The sequence below is a fragment of the Nuphar pumila genome, chromosome 16, assembly GCF_984573655.1.
Source record: "Nuphar pumila chromosome 16, dmNupPumi1.hap1.1, whole genome shotgun sequence".
In the NCBI taxonomy this organism is placed as follows: Eukaryota; Viridiplantae; Streptophyta; class Magnoliopsida; order Nymphaeales; family Nymphaeaceae; genus Nuphar; species Nuphar pumila.
In genome coordinates, this window is record NC_143264.1 from 15439864 (window position 1) to 15456366 (window position 16503).

General features: G+C 34.8%; 1 protein-coding gene across 1 annotated transcript; it reads left to right on the top strand.

Annotated features, from left to right (window-relative positions):
• Positions 1-4858: 4858 nt before the first annotated feature.
• On the top strand, positions 4859-10254 carry LOC149813004 (Putative lysine decarboxylase family protein). The gene is made up of 4 exons (XM_089990987.1): positions 4859-5184; positions 8422-8554; positions 9258-9438; positions 9558-10254. The coding sequence occupies exons 1-4, from the start codon at positions 4993-4995 to the stop codon at positions 9925-9927; spliced, it is 876 nt and encodes a 291-aa protein (XP_089847113.1). The 5' UTR covers positions 4859-4992; the 3' UTR covers positions 9928-10254.
• Positions 10255-16503: the final 6249 nt, after the last annotated feature.

The following is a 16503-nucleotide window of genomic DNA, read 5'->3' on the forward strand; positions in this document are numbered from 1 at the left end:
ACCTGATAAAAAGGTCCCAGGAGCCAAAGAACTTTTCAAGGAAGTGGCTTTGTGAACTTGGGTCTCCCATATGTCACAATTGGCATGATATCCCAAGAAATTGAGCTATCCTCCAAATCCTCAATCAGATTCCAGCAAGTCTTCAAGGATCGACACTTTTGAGATCCCAAACAACCTCTATACCTCTCCTACAAGTGCAGCGCTGGAAAAACTTGTAGAGGTCAGAGATTTGAAACATGCTTTTAGAATCAAATTTTGAGAAAGACCTTACTGCCAACAAAACACTTATCATGGCGATATGCGAAAGAGCTCAGACCTCGGTAGAGACAAGATAGAGCCGCCATGCCCAAAGAAAGGTGCATCACATGGCAAAACCAATACTTAAGGAGATGAACATGGCAGAAATCCATAATCTCATGAGTCTTGTCCAACAGGAAGAAAGCTACCAAGCAAAGAGTGAAGTTGCCCCTGAGTCATGTCAAGAATTTATCAAATAAAGTCATGGCAGCCAGTGATGCTAGGATAAGCATCCCATAGAGATCAAAGGACAAGTGTCGATCCATCCGCGGCCATTGTGCTCCTTTGGTCAAATTTCGTAGAGTTGTTCATTCATCGTAAGGTTGATAATTTAGAAAGAATTGATTTTGAATGGTCATACCCCGAGAAGGAGAGATGAACCTCAAAATTATGATGCACTCATCCAAAGTGATTATCATTTCTCTCATTGGGAGCCAGAAGGTGTTAGCATGCAGACTCCACCTTTCTGTAATAGCAAAAATCAGTTGGCCACTTACCTGAAGTCACATAAATGAGCAGCTCATATAAGACATAACTCAGTCAAATATTCCTCATGGTGTGCCTCGAATTCAGTCAACCACGGGAAGAACCAATCTAGAGGAGTTCCAGAAAGTACGTTGTTTTTCATAGGAAATGCTTAAGGGAAAAGAAAAGGAAATAAGAAAAAGAGAGAGAAAGAGAGAGAGAAAGAGAGAGAGAGAGAGATATTTTATCTCACCAGATCGCCCTCTCCCATTCGATGGTACTTGTGCACCAACCCTAGAATGTTAAAACGCGAGAAGATGTCATTCTCGATTTTCACCATGGTTAGAAGAAAGAAAAAGCACACAAAAATATAGGAAAATCGAATAAAAAAAAGGCTTGTTGATGGTTTGGAATAGCAAAGGCCTAAAACTTAAAAAAAAAACACCAAAAACTACTAACGACACATTGATTGTCATCAGCAGACCATGATGTGTCGTCAGAAAAAGCAACAAGTCCATGAAGAGTCGTTAGGACAGAAAGCACATTTCCTAAAAAGATCTCTAAAATCATGATATGTCATCAGCAGAAAGAAAAAAACTCTTAAGCAGTTTCAAATTGTCATCACCAGATCTCTTAAAAACACATGATATCTCGTTAGCAACAAATTCATCAAAGTGACTCCCTTCCCCAACAAAAGACTCTGGAACGATCATTTCATGCATTTTCTCTTTTTTTCATGCATTTCATGTATTCTTTCATGCATTTTTACGCCTTTCATGCATCTTTTTCACATATTCCATGTCTTCTCTTATGCATTACATGCATTTTCTTGTACATTTTATGCATTTCGCATTTTCCAACATGTTTTCTTGTAGGAACCCATCCAGCCCTTAGAAAGGCCTACCCATGTCCCAATTTTAGGATTATCTTGTAGATATATGGACATTAGGTTCTTAGGATACCCTATAAATTGATAGAGCAATCTGAATCTCATTTGACAAGCGAAAAAACTATCATAAACCCAACCTTTTTCGAAAGGCACATCTTTGAAACTGACACCATCCATCTCATTTTTAAATAAAATGTCTCAGTATTTTTTATGCTTTTTGCTCCAAAAATCTTTTTTCTTTGTCTTTATCAAAATCATGAGTCATTTTTCATATGATTTTAAGCAACAAAATACTTGTTTTGTCTTTGTCTAACTTTACCTTGCAAGACTTTCCACTCACAATCACTGAGTTCAAGGAAAAGCCCTCGTGTGGAATAAGGTACTAGCTTAATCTCTAGCTCAACCTCATTTGGCCAGATCTCTCTGCCAATATAAATGCATCATAGAGAGACCCTTGTGTTGGGCTATATACATGCCTTTAGTTGTCATCTTGCATCATTAAGCCATTTATGTTTTTGTCTTTTACAAGATTTCTTTTCAAAAAATACTTTGTTGGATCCAATCATTTTTTCTTTCCAAAGTTGGTGTGTCTACTTCTTTGTTATCGGTCAAGCTTTGCATACCTCACCATAAAGATGGGCATCTAAAGACACCCCATTTTTTATCGAGATGTTTGTTATACCAAAAAAACTATATCTTTTAGGCTACTCTGAAACAAGATTCACTTCAATTTGAGTTTTGGCTTTTAAAGTAATCTAATTTAGGTTTTTTACCAAAAGAATAATTAAAGAGAAGATTTTCAGCTTTTCAATGAGCTAAAAATTAGGTCAATCTGACATCATGATCAAAAGTTACAGACAAAATAAGTTTTCTACAACAACTGATGACAAACAAATTGTCATCAACACTTCCTTGAATTGTCATCGGTAGTTAACCTCTTTTTGAAAGTGATGTCATCTTCTTCTAATGACACGTTTATTTATTATCGGGAGTAGGTCACTCCATGAATTGTCGTTAGCACCTTTTGTTGGCGACAAATAATATTTGTTGTCAGCAACAATTATTGTCTGTTGTTCCCACCGATTTCAGAAAATGTGCCATAGACATGATCCTTTCAACCTTTTTTCCAAACTCGAAACGGAATATTCTGAGTCCTAAACCTCTTTACAAAAATAAAGCCCCTATCTAAGGCAATATGCTCTAGACAAATCTCAACCCTTCGTTAAAAAAATGTGCACTATAAGTCGTCCATCACGATCTAGACTGGGTTAGGATGTCAGATCTCGAATATGCAGGAAACATGTCTGAATTCACTAAAAAAACTATAAATAGTGTGGCATTCTCCCTATTTTGGTATATGGAATCCAAGTCTTAGCTCTAGCCTTCCTCTGTCAAAAACTCTGCATGGCCTAGCCTAGCCGACTTAGCTCAGTTGAACCTACCTAGCATAGTTTAGATTCCTTATGTCTCCTTATTTTGGAGTTTGTGCCTAGCCGAAGTATCGTTCGTGCTCTCTCATGCTTGTCAACAATGTGGAAAGGGAAACCTAAGTCTGTCAGTTTATTTTTTATATATTTATTATATTTTTATAAGTGTTGAAAGCTTTAACATTCGTATATTCTTGTTTGTTTCGTATTTTTTTAGTTTTGGTGGCTCATTTTTTTTATAGGATCTCAAACACTCGCAAGTCGTCGCCCCAAAATGAAGATATGGAGCTCTTAGTTCGGCTGATCTTTGCTCAACGAAAAAGGAAATGTGTGTAACCTTGAAGAATGGACCCCACAATTTCTAAAATTCGAATCCGGCTTTTTTGACCCTTTTTTAAAAAAAAATCCCGTGAAAACCCACCTTTTTGTTTTCAAACATTTTGGGGATCCACAATTCCGCTGCTCACCATCACTGAAATGTTTCTTAATATAGGCGGCTAATCCTAATTTTTTAAGACTTAGGCTGTTTTGTAAATACATTCCAAGTTAGACTTTTATTGTAAATTTTTCTAAAATCTTTTTTAACTTTTCTTTTGAATGATTTTAATAAAACAGATAAGCTTAAGTTTTGACACGAGTTATGTGTCATGACATTGCGCCCATATGTTTCCTTGACATCCAAACTATAGTTGATAGAAACGGGTACGGGTAAGGGGTACTGATATGGCTATGTGAGGGCTTTTGGATCGAGTTTTTAAACCGTTGATATGAAGTGTATATTTTTATAAAGATACAAATTAGAATAGTTAAACAATATAGGTAAATCAATCATTATTTATAATTACTTTTTTTATAAATTTAAATAATGCATGCATAAAATGAAATCGTTGTTTGTTTGCAGAAATGCTAATAGAAATGAATTGATACTAAATAAAAACATATTTCTATGTAAGATGGTATACGTTTTTCAAGTAATTAGGACGAGTTTTCTGAACATTTGATACTTGTGTCATTGGTTTCAAAATACAGGTATCAAAATTTTATAACTCAAAAAATTATATTTTTACATTTAAAAAAATGATCCACAGTTTTTAACATATAATTATAAACCATGCTTAATACATTTATAAGGTTAGATTGAGTGGATGCTAGCATCTATGATTTTTCAACTAGATTATACATATTTAAATATACACATCTACTTTAGTAGTAATGGGTTCGTGCTAAACCTTGTGTTAAATGGGTTTTTGGGCTTCTGTGGTGCTTTTTATGTGGTTCCAGCCCTATAAATGTGTTGGGCATGATCGATTTACTAAGAATCCACACATGAATCATGTGTTTTTGATGAAAAAAAATGATGTTTGGAGCCTCAAAAATTTATAAAGATTTCGAACTGTTGATTTTTCAAACTTTATAAAAACTCATCCATGTGTTGGAATCAAATGCTTAAAGAGCTGATCCCTATAAAAAATCAAGTAAATAGATCATATCTATAGGGTCAAAATTTAAAAATAAAATAAAATGAACCAAAATAACTCATTTAGCACTCTGTTTAGCACCAAATAGGTTTAGCACGGACCCATTACTCTTTACTTTAGTAGCTAAAACATATAATAATAAAATATGCAAAAAAAAAACTGAGCCGAAACCTCACATGGCGTGTTCGCAAGTTGTGTCGCATCCTCTGGCCACGGGAACCGAATTAACGTATCCCTGCGACAATAAAGTTGAAGATGGCATTTGCTTGATGACGATTAGTGCTGCTGCCCACACTAGTGGCTCACTGGAGATTCCATTCCATTGTTTGGTTCCTTCTGCTTTTGGAAAGGTTGGGAATCTTGATACTTCGAAAGGAAACTCGCTCTTACTCCCCCAAAAAGAACCGGGGAGAAACAGCGTCCGTCGCCATTTCCGATGGCGGGTGTCTTTGATTGCCGGCGCTTGACCGGAAATTCTAGTTTCCTCAATATAGAAAACTTTCTCCCTGTGCACATGCCGACATCACCATCTTGCCAACTTCGCATTTCAAGACTTCATCGTTCTCCAAGAAACGCGATCTGCAGAAACCAATCGATGGATTTCGTGGACAGGAAGAGCTCAAGCGAGGTGACCCATCTTCCCTTTGTGTTCTCTCCTCTCCAATTCCGATATGGGTTTTGTTGGATATGATCACTGCTGCTTCATTTGCGAGTCCTTTCGGGTTACCCATTTGTGTAAAGCGTATATTCATGTTATCTGCATGCAAAAAACATGTTACCCATTTTGTAAAGTTAATTGCAGTTGATGGTATCGGTAGTGAAACAAGAAATCCCAATTGAGAATTTTGTTGGTTGTGAACTTAAGACATAAACAATAACGTGATAATGGTGGGTTCACTTATTATACGGCGTTTGCTGGTTAGATTGTTGATTCAATTTGTGTAATTAGTATTGAAGAAATGGAGATATTGTTTGCAGTTGGTGTATTAAGTGGATAAGTAACTTAGTACCAAGTATTGTAGTTGGATACTGTTGACTCCCTCTTTTTTAGGACTGAGGGTTGAGGATGGCTTTGGGGCCCAATTAAATAAGATGCTATCAGAGTCACCCCTTCACTAATTCTCTGCCTCCCTTCTCTGTGAGCTTAAGTTACAGTTGAATGGCAGGGAGTTGGGTCCAGTATCTAATTTTGAGTCTAAGAGCTCAAGTTGTACACTTTTCCATCATTCCGCTTCCTTAAGAACAGTTGATGTAATCACAATTATTTTTTGAGTGGGATCGATGTTTTCTTCTTTCTTTGAAGGTTTTTTATCTGTTTTCTCGTTACTAGAAACTGTTTCTTTAGTATGAGCAAGGCTTTATCAAGGAAATAGTTGTGCTTAACTCTGAAACACCCTTCACCTGCTTGCTCTCTTTCAATCGATTTTCAAAAGTTCGTGCACCTAATAGCATGTATGAATGGCAATCAGGAAAACCAACGCAAAGATGACTTCCTGATCTTGTTGTATTCCTTGTCTCTTTACTTGAAAATGCTTTCATTCAAATGAAAAGATGTTAAGAAATCACGAGCAAAATGATAACAAAACACATCAATAATAAGGATAGCAAAGAAGAACACAGGAGATATGTGATTCAGTCTATGACCTATGTCCACGGGCAAAGGTAAGCAAAGTTTTACTATGATGAACAAAAGAGGAGATACACTCAAACCTTCAATGCCAACAACTCTCAAGAAAGCTCTCTCCAAGAAGCTACTCTCTCCAATGGTGCCACTCCCAAAAGGAACTCTCATAAATCCTATATAAAGCCCCCTTTATATAACCCACACAAATGAGGTTGACGTACTTTAATTATAACTCTCTCACCTCACAGTTATGACACTCCCACATAAGAGAGGACTCCAAAGAAGATAAAAGAAAATATGACTTTTAAAAGGACACAACTTCCCATGATAAGAAAAATCAAAGTAGTCTTCTTATTAAATTAGGTCTTCACATGAGATTAGGAAACGAGCTGCCATGTGTTTCCTATCTCAATATTCTTCCAAATCGAAATGGGTCATGGAGCAAAGTGGTTCTAGAATTCAAGGCACACCTAACAAAAGAAAATACATATTTTCTCATCCATATTCAGGGCTTGACTGGCTAATTTGATTACTTCAAAAGGGCCATACCGCTAGTGCATTTGTTTGATGCATGTCAGCTCTCAAGTTTATTTGACTCATTTGTTCTTTCAAATCTACAATCAAATCATTACCACCTGTCTGACACTAATTAATTTGGAAAACAATGATCAGTATGACTGATGTCAGAAATACAGCTATAACAGATGCAGCTCTGAAGCCTTTCTACCAGTCAAATTTGTTGGCTTCCTGCCATATGACTTGCCCATACATCTTCGCTGCCTGGCTTCTTACTGTTTGGACTAGGCCACGGCAAGAGGTATACATGGACTATTGAATGTGGTTGCTGGAATCATATGCATGCATTTTGCACAAGTAGACTAGGTATACAGCACATTCATACATACATACATAAATGCATGAGATCAAATTGTGTGGCATCAATTACAACTACTGATAACTGGTGTTATCTTTATTTTTTCTGTGTATGTTATGGCCCAATAATGCAAGGTTTTTTTCCCGTATAATTTTCTTCACATTTCCTTTCTTGCCCTAAAAAATTGTGCACATTAGCTTTTATTGCATATAAAGTTCCACTCTCTGTATAGTGAAAAGGTTACAGAAAGGGTCATTAGTACTTATTGTGGACTTCAGACTGAACATATCTTTGTATGGTTCCTGGCATGGTTGTCCGTTCTTGGGTGTATTTCTGAAATACATGTGCTTGTTACTTTAGATTGCAAATCTGGGTCATTATGATGTTTCCATCAATTAGGCATTAAAAATTGGGTTAATCTTTTGTTTGACACCATGTTTATGACTTCATGGTGCCATACCTTTGAATTTGATGCATAGGATTCCCTCCTCAAAACATAGAATTGGGCCATTGATCTTTCACATAAACACTTTTCATGTGTATCTTGTGATGTTGCAGCACCGCATGACAATGTACATGCCATGACGTTTCAAACATAGTCAAACTTGTGTTACATGTGGTCAACATCGTGTCCCTAACTTCATCCTTCTAATTAATGAACTTGATCTTTTATTTTGTAGTTACTTACGTTTTGTTCTTTTAAAATTTGTCATCATTGTTACATGCATTTCAATTTTTTATCTTAAATTTTTGTCTATCTTCTGTTTAAAATCAAACCGTGATATACAACAGTGATTCTATGCAACATGAACCAAAAGAAATCTAGATAGAGGACAGGAGAGGTATATATGTTGTATATATTTAATGGTGTAACATATAAACCGTTTTTATTCTTTTTGTGTTATTGAAGCCTGTTGCTTTCTTATATTGGCATTTTACTGCACATCTATCCATCAACATGTTTTGACACTCATGTTCTTTCTATTAGATGATCCTTTATGGTTTTTGTTAGATTCAAAATGGTGTAGAATCTATCTTTCAATTTCTTGATAAGCAGAACTGGCTTTCACGGTGCATTTGATCTTTCTTTTCTTTGTCTGAAGCAAAATAAATCGTGTACATGTTTGTGTACTTTTATTAAGTATTTCTAGGAGTTCTGCATTTATCTTTCCTTCACCTTGTTCTATCATCAATTTTATGACCACAAATATATACAGGAAGTAGAAAATCTCAATATTTTTCTTTGTTTATTTTGTTCACATTTTGAAAAGCTAAATGGAATCTAAAGCTATAGGTAGATTGATGATGACAGATGAAACTCCCATATCTAACTGCTCAGCTTTGTCTCTGGCATGTTCCACCTGCAGGTTGGAAAGGAGATTCAGAAATGCTATGATCTCATTCGCAGGCTTGGAAGAGGGGTTGTTTATCTTGGCTCTTCAAGGATAAAGGCTGACCATCCGCATTACATTCAAGCGTTTGAGCTAGGACGAGAGGCAAGTAAAGCATTTCTCTAGTAATATATATTTCTCATTCTCAAGTTTCTAGAAATTTCATTAATTGAACAGAATTGTTAGAAATTTGAAGAGTTACATCCTGACCAAATAAGACATGAAACTATGAAAGGAATGTCCAATGAAGCATCATGTTTGAAAGTTATAACAATTTTAAGATCCCACCAAAAGGATTCTTTTTCTCTGCAACTTGTTTAAGGGAGATAAAGATGGTCAACTAATGATCCAATGTGTTTACAAGGCATTCATTAATTGTATCTTATTGTTCTGTCTCTCTTTTACAGTCAAGCTTCAAAGAACCAAATGTGGTTAATGTGATCAGTATCCTCAGATTGTGTTTCACTGTCAATGACTAATCAGTCATTCATAGTCTCACATGTTAATGCATGCTGATGGCTGTGTGCGTGGTTATGTTAGTTGCTATCAATTTATATGAATTATCCACATGGAGGACTGTAATTAGGGATCACTTTCTGAGTTTTCCCTTTTTTGCCAGAGGATTTTTCTCTTCTGCTCCATCTTCTTGTGTGTCTTTGAATATTCTCCATAGTATTAATTGCATTACATCAAGCGCACAACACAAATGCACCCAAGCATGCTTCAGAAGCAGCAGCCAATCATATATATTCTTTCAGTGAAGTTGAAACTGCTGAGTAGCATGGAAATGTGTGTTCCTTTTTTGTAGATAGCAAAGCTGTTGGAATGCACTTCCTGGACAGGAGCAGGACCTGGCCTAATGGATGCTGCAATGAAGGGAGCTCTTGAGGCAGGGAAACCTGTTGCTGGGCTAAAGATAGGAAGGGAGGCTGAAGAATGGATTGCCTCAAGCTTTCATCCTTACCTTCCTCCTGAAACGTATTTAACCTGCAGGTGCATTCCCCTGACAAAGCTTATATTTCCTTTTACTGTTTCATCCATAATCCCAATTACATGGTGTTTTCCCTTTCTCACCATTCCAAACAAAAACCTCATTCAACACTAAAATGCAGATTTTTCTCTGCACGGAAACATGGCCTTGTGGATGCAGCTGTTAGGAACAGTGATTCCGACAGAACAGCCATAGTTGCTTTTCCTGGTGGAGTAGGTACCCTGGATGAGATCTTTGAGATATTGGCATTGATCCAGTTACAAAGGATAGGATCAAAATTTCCTGTTCCTTTTCTTATAATGAATTATAATTCTTTTTACTCAAGGCTTTTGGACTTCCTTGATGATTGTGAACATTGGGGTACCCTCTCCGAAGGAGAACTTTCATCAATATGTAAGGTTTGCAGTGATAACCATGAAGCTCTTGTTTACTTAGCTGAGTTTTACGGTCTCTATCAGAGCTTGGACTATGCGTTAGAGAAGAAAGAATAGATTTGAAGCATTTTCTTACCAACAAAGATGCAATTTTGGGATGTGTTCTAACGACTTATTTTCAAGCCAAAGCACTCATTGACTCAGTTGAGGACTCTGGTTTCAAGCAAACTCTCTAGAGATGCATCAAATTCTGCATTGGTTTGGCTTTTTGTCTTGGCTGGTGTCCACAAAATCGGTCATTAGAAGCTTTGTGTATTGTTTAAACTTCTTTCTTTGTAAACCCATCTGCATTTCGTTGATTGTTGACACCTGATTGGATCATATCATTCCCTTCTCAGAACAAATTGAAGAAATTGATTGAAATCGACTTAGGAAATTAAGATACATAATTCTCATTATGAACATCATTTAGGTGATGTGGAAATAACATTTGATTCATATGTTGGGCCTCTTCCTTTTCATAATGATATGCTGACTATGATTATTTTCCTGAGAACGAGATTTGTGGCTGACTAATATGAAGGCAAGTTCTCTAATTTTCATAAAAACAAGATACATATACCATTTCCTGAGAATGCTCATTGCCAACTATATGGCTCTCCGATTACATGTGTTCTCGTTCTTTTTATTTCGTAAGATTTCTTATTGATTATTTTTGGCTTATCTGGAAAAAAGAAAAACAGATTTCTTATTGATTATGATTCCTCATTATTCTTTGCTTTCCAGTTTTGCTTTTATCCAAGTGCACCTTTATTGTATATTTTTTTCATAACGCCTTTGATTTTATAATGAGCTATTCAAAAAATAATCTAATGAAAAAGAATAAATGAAGATTTGCAGCATGTAATATCGTTATTCTTTTAACGAATGACAAAATAATAATTTCATTATCTAGGCAGGTATTTGAGAATGATTAAGAAAATGCTGGTTGTTAAACCCAATTGCAGTCCAGCAATATTTTTGTAATTTTCCTAATTATCATGCATTAGTTGGTATCTTAGGGTTGAATGCTATAGATCTGTCAGTGACCAACGAAAGGTAATTGCAGCCTGGAATTGCGTTACCTCTACAAAAGCTCAGGCTTGTGGATGATACAGTTGATGACGCTAATTTAGACAGAAGGGTTATGCCTTCTTTTCCCAGTGGGGTAGGTGCTGTCGAAGATGTTATTCATTTGTGAAAATATCAGCCTCTCAATTGATCGGATTCATCCAAACCATTGATTCTAGTGGAAGTAGGCTCACCATAGGGTGAGGCAATCATCGTTAGCTTGACGAGGTCCAGATGCTTGTTGGACACGGACCTGGTTTCCATGGGCACAGATTCAAGCCTATATATCCAACGTCTTGCCTTCCTTACGAGGCTGTTGGTTGCCTTGATAAGTGGAGAATAAAGAGACTTAACAATGGCCCACTCGTGCACAGAGAGCTGAAAGCACATTAAAATCATGCCCCTGTGAACGGGATAGCATTTGCTACTCTCATGGGTGAAGAACCCTAGGTAGAACTTAGTCAGGCATTTGTAAAGTTTTGAAATGTTTGCAAATATTATCATGTGAACTTTATGAAGTCTGCAAAAAAAAAGCCTGCAGACCTTATTTTAAGTGAGAGTTTGCGATACCTGACAAACGAAGCGATATTTTGCGTGAATTCCGTGCATTTCGCACATGCGAAGAGTAAAAAAAACATTTCAAAGCTGGCTATTTGTGATTTTGGACATGGGGAGAATATCGAAAATTATAAGGCATTTCAAAAAACATATCAAATTATTTTTAAAAGTACAGTTATTTTCCATATATATATATATATATATATATAACAAGGAGAACCGCCTTTACTGTTCAGAAGTCCTATTACAGGCCAAGAAGCACCAGGTTAACCATGGTCCTGATTCAGTGTGCGCAGTGTCAAACTCCACAAGTAACTCCCCCTGTTAGATAAGATCTAATGACAGTAGTTGAAAAGTGAAAATCCCTAAGGCGGGATCTGCTAGTTGAGGCTGAGAATGTGTACCACTGCCACTTGGCAGCCATCCATCATCTTAGTTTAACTCTCTCTCTCTCTCTCTCTCTCTCTCTCTCTCTCTCTCTCTCTCTCTCTCTCTCAAATGACCATCCCTCGAGTTTGGGCTTCTCTTTGTTTCTTCCGGCTTCTAGGGCACAAGAACGATAGAACTACATCTTCTGATGACCATTCTCTCAAGTTCAGGTTTCTACTTCTCTCTCTTTTAGGATTGAGAACTGCAGACTCACATATTTTCATTGATCATGTACTAGAGAAACCTGTGCTCTGAGACATCCCCTCCAATAGTTTTGAGAAACCTTTTTATATATTTTATTTTTCATCAAAGAGACAATGATAAACAACCTCTTGTGAAAGAATAGAATGAATGCAATATATGAATGAATTCATTTTGTGAAATAATGAAATGAATGCAATGTATGAGCAACTTCATTTTGTGAAAGAGTGGAATGAATGCGATGTATGAGCAACTTCATTTTGTAAAATAATTGAATGAATGCAATGTATAAGCATCTTCATTTTGTGAAAGAATGAAATAAATGCAAACAAAAAAGAATGAAATGAATCCAAATAAGTTTGCATATGTTTTATGCGAGGATGAGGAAATTCGCATATATTTTATTAAGAAGATCTTATGAAGTTCGCATAAAATCTAGGCAAAAATGATCAATATTTACAAGGTTGAGGAAAAATATTTATTTTGTGTTGCAAACATAAGAAATTTTGGGATGTGACATATTTGCATCTCTCTGCATAATTAGATATGTGATCTTATAAAATACATGAATTTCCGTACGAGCATAGTATAAAAGCAAAGCTAGGGTTTCACAGAATCTAGGGTTTTTGTAGTCTCCAACAAGTAAAAATTTATGGTCATTTTCTTAGGGCCAAGCATCGACAGTGAGAAGATCAGTGGCACTTCATTGGCAAAAAATCATCAACGATTATTTTCTTCAATAAGTGCATCTTATGGTAGATGTGGGATAGAAAAAATCAGAAGAACAACAATTATTTGTGAGTTTACAAGTTATTTATGAGTACTGCAGTTGATCATTTAAAAACCTATCTCATCATAGAAAACGTGAATAATTATGATATATTGTATTATCATCAACATAGAATTGGTGTATCTCATAGTCAACATTTGATCACATAGTATAAGTGGGATAGAAAATTTCAAGAGAATAACATAGAGTATAGAATCAATATATGGTATATTGTGTTTTCTCCCCATTAAAGATGTGATGATATACAGCATTCTTAAGGCCTAAGAGATGGATGTACCTCTACATATAAAATAAGAGAATGAATGTAGTGCATTACAATTCAGTCATTTTGTGAAAGAATGACATGAATGCAATGTATGTGCAACTTTATTTTATGAAGGAATGGAAAGAATGCAATGTATAAGCAACTTTATTTTATAAAAGAATGAAATAATTGCAATGCATGAACAACTTTATTTTATGAAAAAATAGAATGAATGCAATGTATGTGCGGCATCATTTTGTAAAAGAATGGAATGAATACAAACAAGTCCGCATATATATTTTATACGATAATGAGGAATTCTGCATATATTTTATCAGAAAGTCTACATAAAGTATAGGCAAAAAATGACAAATATTTGTCAGAATGAGGAAGTCCGCATAAAATATATGTGAACTTTCTCATTCTCGTATATATTTTATGCAGACTTCCTCATCATCGCAAATACTAGTCATTTTTCACTTATATTTTATATCGACTTCACGAGGTCTACAAAAAAATTTATGCAAATCTACTTTTAGTTAGAGGGTGTGATACAACTTCATTCAAACTAAACATGGTCATATATATATTCATTATATTCATTTCATCCATTAAAAAATGAACTTGCTCATACATATTTATTTATTTCAGTAAAAATGAACATGTTACAAACATTCACAATACATAGCTCAATATTAGAGGGTTCAGCAGACTATGTCACACAGGATTATTAATTGATGAAATAAGGAAAGACTCAACATTAGAGGTTTTATTCTTTCGCTTCTTAATGCCAATCAGGTTGTTGTTTTTGTCTGCAAGCCCTCTCTTCTCTTGAGCAAATGATTGAGGCAAAATCACCTCCTCTACAATCTGATTTTTGAGTCTGCGAATCCTGCAAGTTGACTCGGATCATGCACTTGTTTCTCTAAGGGATCATTTTCAATCAGACATAGCTTCACATTGGAGGTTTGATCGTTGGCTTCCTAATACCAGTCGACTTACTGTTTTTATCCACAAACCCTCTCTTCTCTAGAACAAATGATTGAGGCAAACCCACATTCTCTGCAATATGACACTTGAGCCTGTGAATCTTGCAATCTAACCTGAAGCATGCATTTGTTCCTCCAAGGACTCATTTTTTATCATATATAACTCCACATTGGAGGTTCGAACAAACCCTAAAATGTGAATTGTTGCTTTTTACTATCAAGGCATCGTTGTAAAATCAAAGCATCACAATTAATGTTGGTTTGCACTATCAAAGCATCGTTGTAAAATTCAAAGCATCACTATTAAACTATCACAAAAATATGGGAAGGTTCGCATTTAAGTCTTTAATAAATTTATGACCCTCTTGTGCACTATTTGTGAAGTTTCAACATGTTTCAGTTACAGGAAGTTCACATATAAATTTATTCAAACTTCGTTTTATATTTGCAAATTTTGTGAAAATATATGCAAAGTTAAATTGAACCGCGAAACTTCTTAAATAATAGATAAAGTTCACGTATATTTTATGCAAATACTGGATTAAGTTCACATATACCTCACAGCCTTCCTCATCCTAAAAAATATTGGTCATTATTTGCCTATATTTTATGCGAACTTCCTCTTACTCACAAATATTTGTCATTGTTCGCCTATATTTTTGTAAACTTCTTTACCCTTGCAAATATTTGGTCATTATTTGCCTATATTTTATGCGAACTTTCTCATCCTTGCAAATATTTGTCATTATGTGGACTTCCTTATTCTCATAAATATTTGTCATTCGCCTATATTTTATGTGGACTTTCTTATCCTCACAAATATTTGTTATTGTTTGCCTATATTTTATGTGGACTTTCTCATCCTCACAATTTTATTGTTTAAGGAACATCCTTCACTTACAAAACATAGTTTACAATTTAATTATTTAATAAACTTGTTCATGCATTGCATTCATTTTATTCATTAAAAAAAATGAACTTGCTCATACATTATATTCATTTCATTCATTCAAAAAAATGAGCATGCTCATACATTGCATTCATTCATTCAAAACTGATTTTACTCATGCATTGTATTCATTCCATTCATTCAAAACTAAACATGCTCATATATTGCATTCATTCAAAAAAATATACCGCTTATACATTGCATTCATCCCATTCATTCAAAAAAATGAATATGCTCATACATTGCATTCATTTATTCAAAATTGAATATACTCATACATTGCATTAATTTTATTCATTAAAAAAAATAAACATGTTCATACATTACATTCATTTTATTCATTAAAAAAAATGAACTTGTTCATACATTGCATTCAGTCATTCAAAAAAATGAATTTGCTCTACATTGCATTCATTCATTCAAAACTGAATATACTCATACATTGCATTCATTCAAAAAAAAGACTTGCTTATACGTTGCATTCATTCCATTCATTTAAAAAAATAAATATGCTCATACAATGCATTCATTCAAAACTAAATATGCTCATGCATTTCATTTATTTCATTCATTCAAAAAAATAAGCATATTCATGCATTGCATTCATTTATTCAAAACTATATCTTTCTCTTCAGTTCCTTTAGCTTTTCTTTTACCTTCGACACCACAATGTCTAGCATATGCTACCTGATATTCTTTATTTTTCTAAAAAAGTTTCATTAGCATGAGACAAAGTCTTTCAATAAGAAGAATTAGAAGCTTGTCACGTATGAGAAGAATTCACAAATTGAAGCTCTCTATTGTATTAGATGTTAAGCACCCATATTTTTTTATTGAAAAGTGATTGTTAGCCCAATATTATAGTTTTACATTAATGACAACATAACTATATACAACTTCATCTTGCTCTCAAATTTTTTTAAAAAAAATAATTGCATTGTTGTCTTGTGGTTGCTCGAGCTACACTTCACCGAAGTGCACTGAGTGGTGAACCAAATTTCTTAAAAAAGTTATTCACCAAATGCTTCATGCATCTAACACGAGATATAGGTCATGTGTGAGGGAAAACATAGTTTAGACTTTCATGTCTATCTATGATAATTGTAAGTTGTATTCCCTCATTATATTCGTCGAAGCGTATGAGTTCTTCTTTTAGATGTTTTCAAAACTACGTTCATGAATCTTTTGTCACTTTATCAACAACAACAAATATTGTTGAAACAAGGATCAATCCTATAGGCTGACAACAATATACTTGTATATCTTCTTTTTAGAAACATGTCATCTACTATAAGAACTGGAGGGCATCATTTAAAAAACCTATCGATGCTTAGACGGAAGGATAAAAACAGGTAGTGAAATCAATTTTTTTAATCAGTCTTAATATACCCTAGCAATCTTCAGTTAACCTTTATCAAATGAT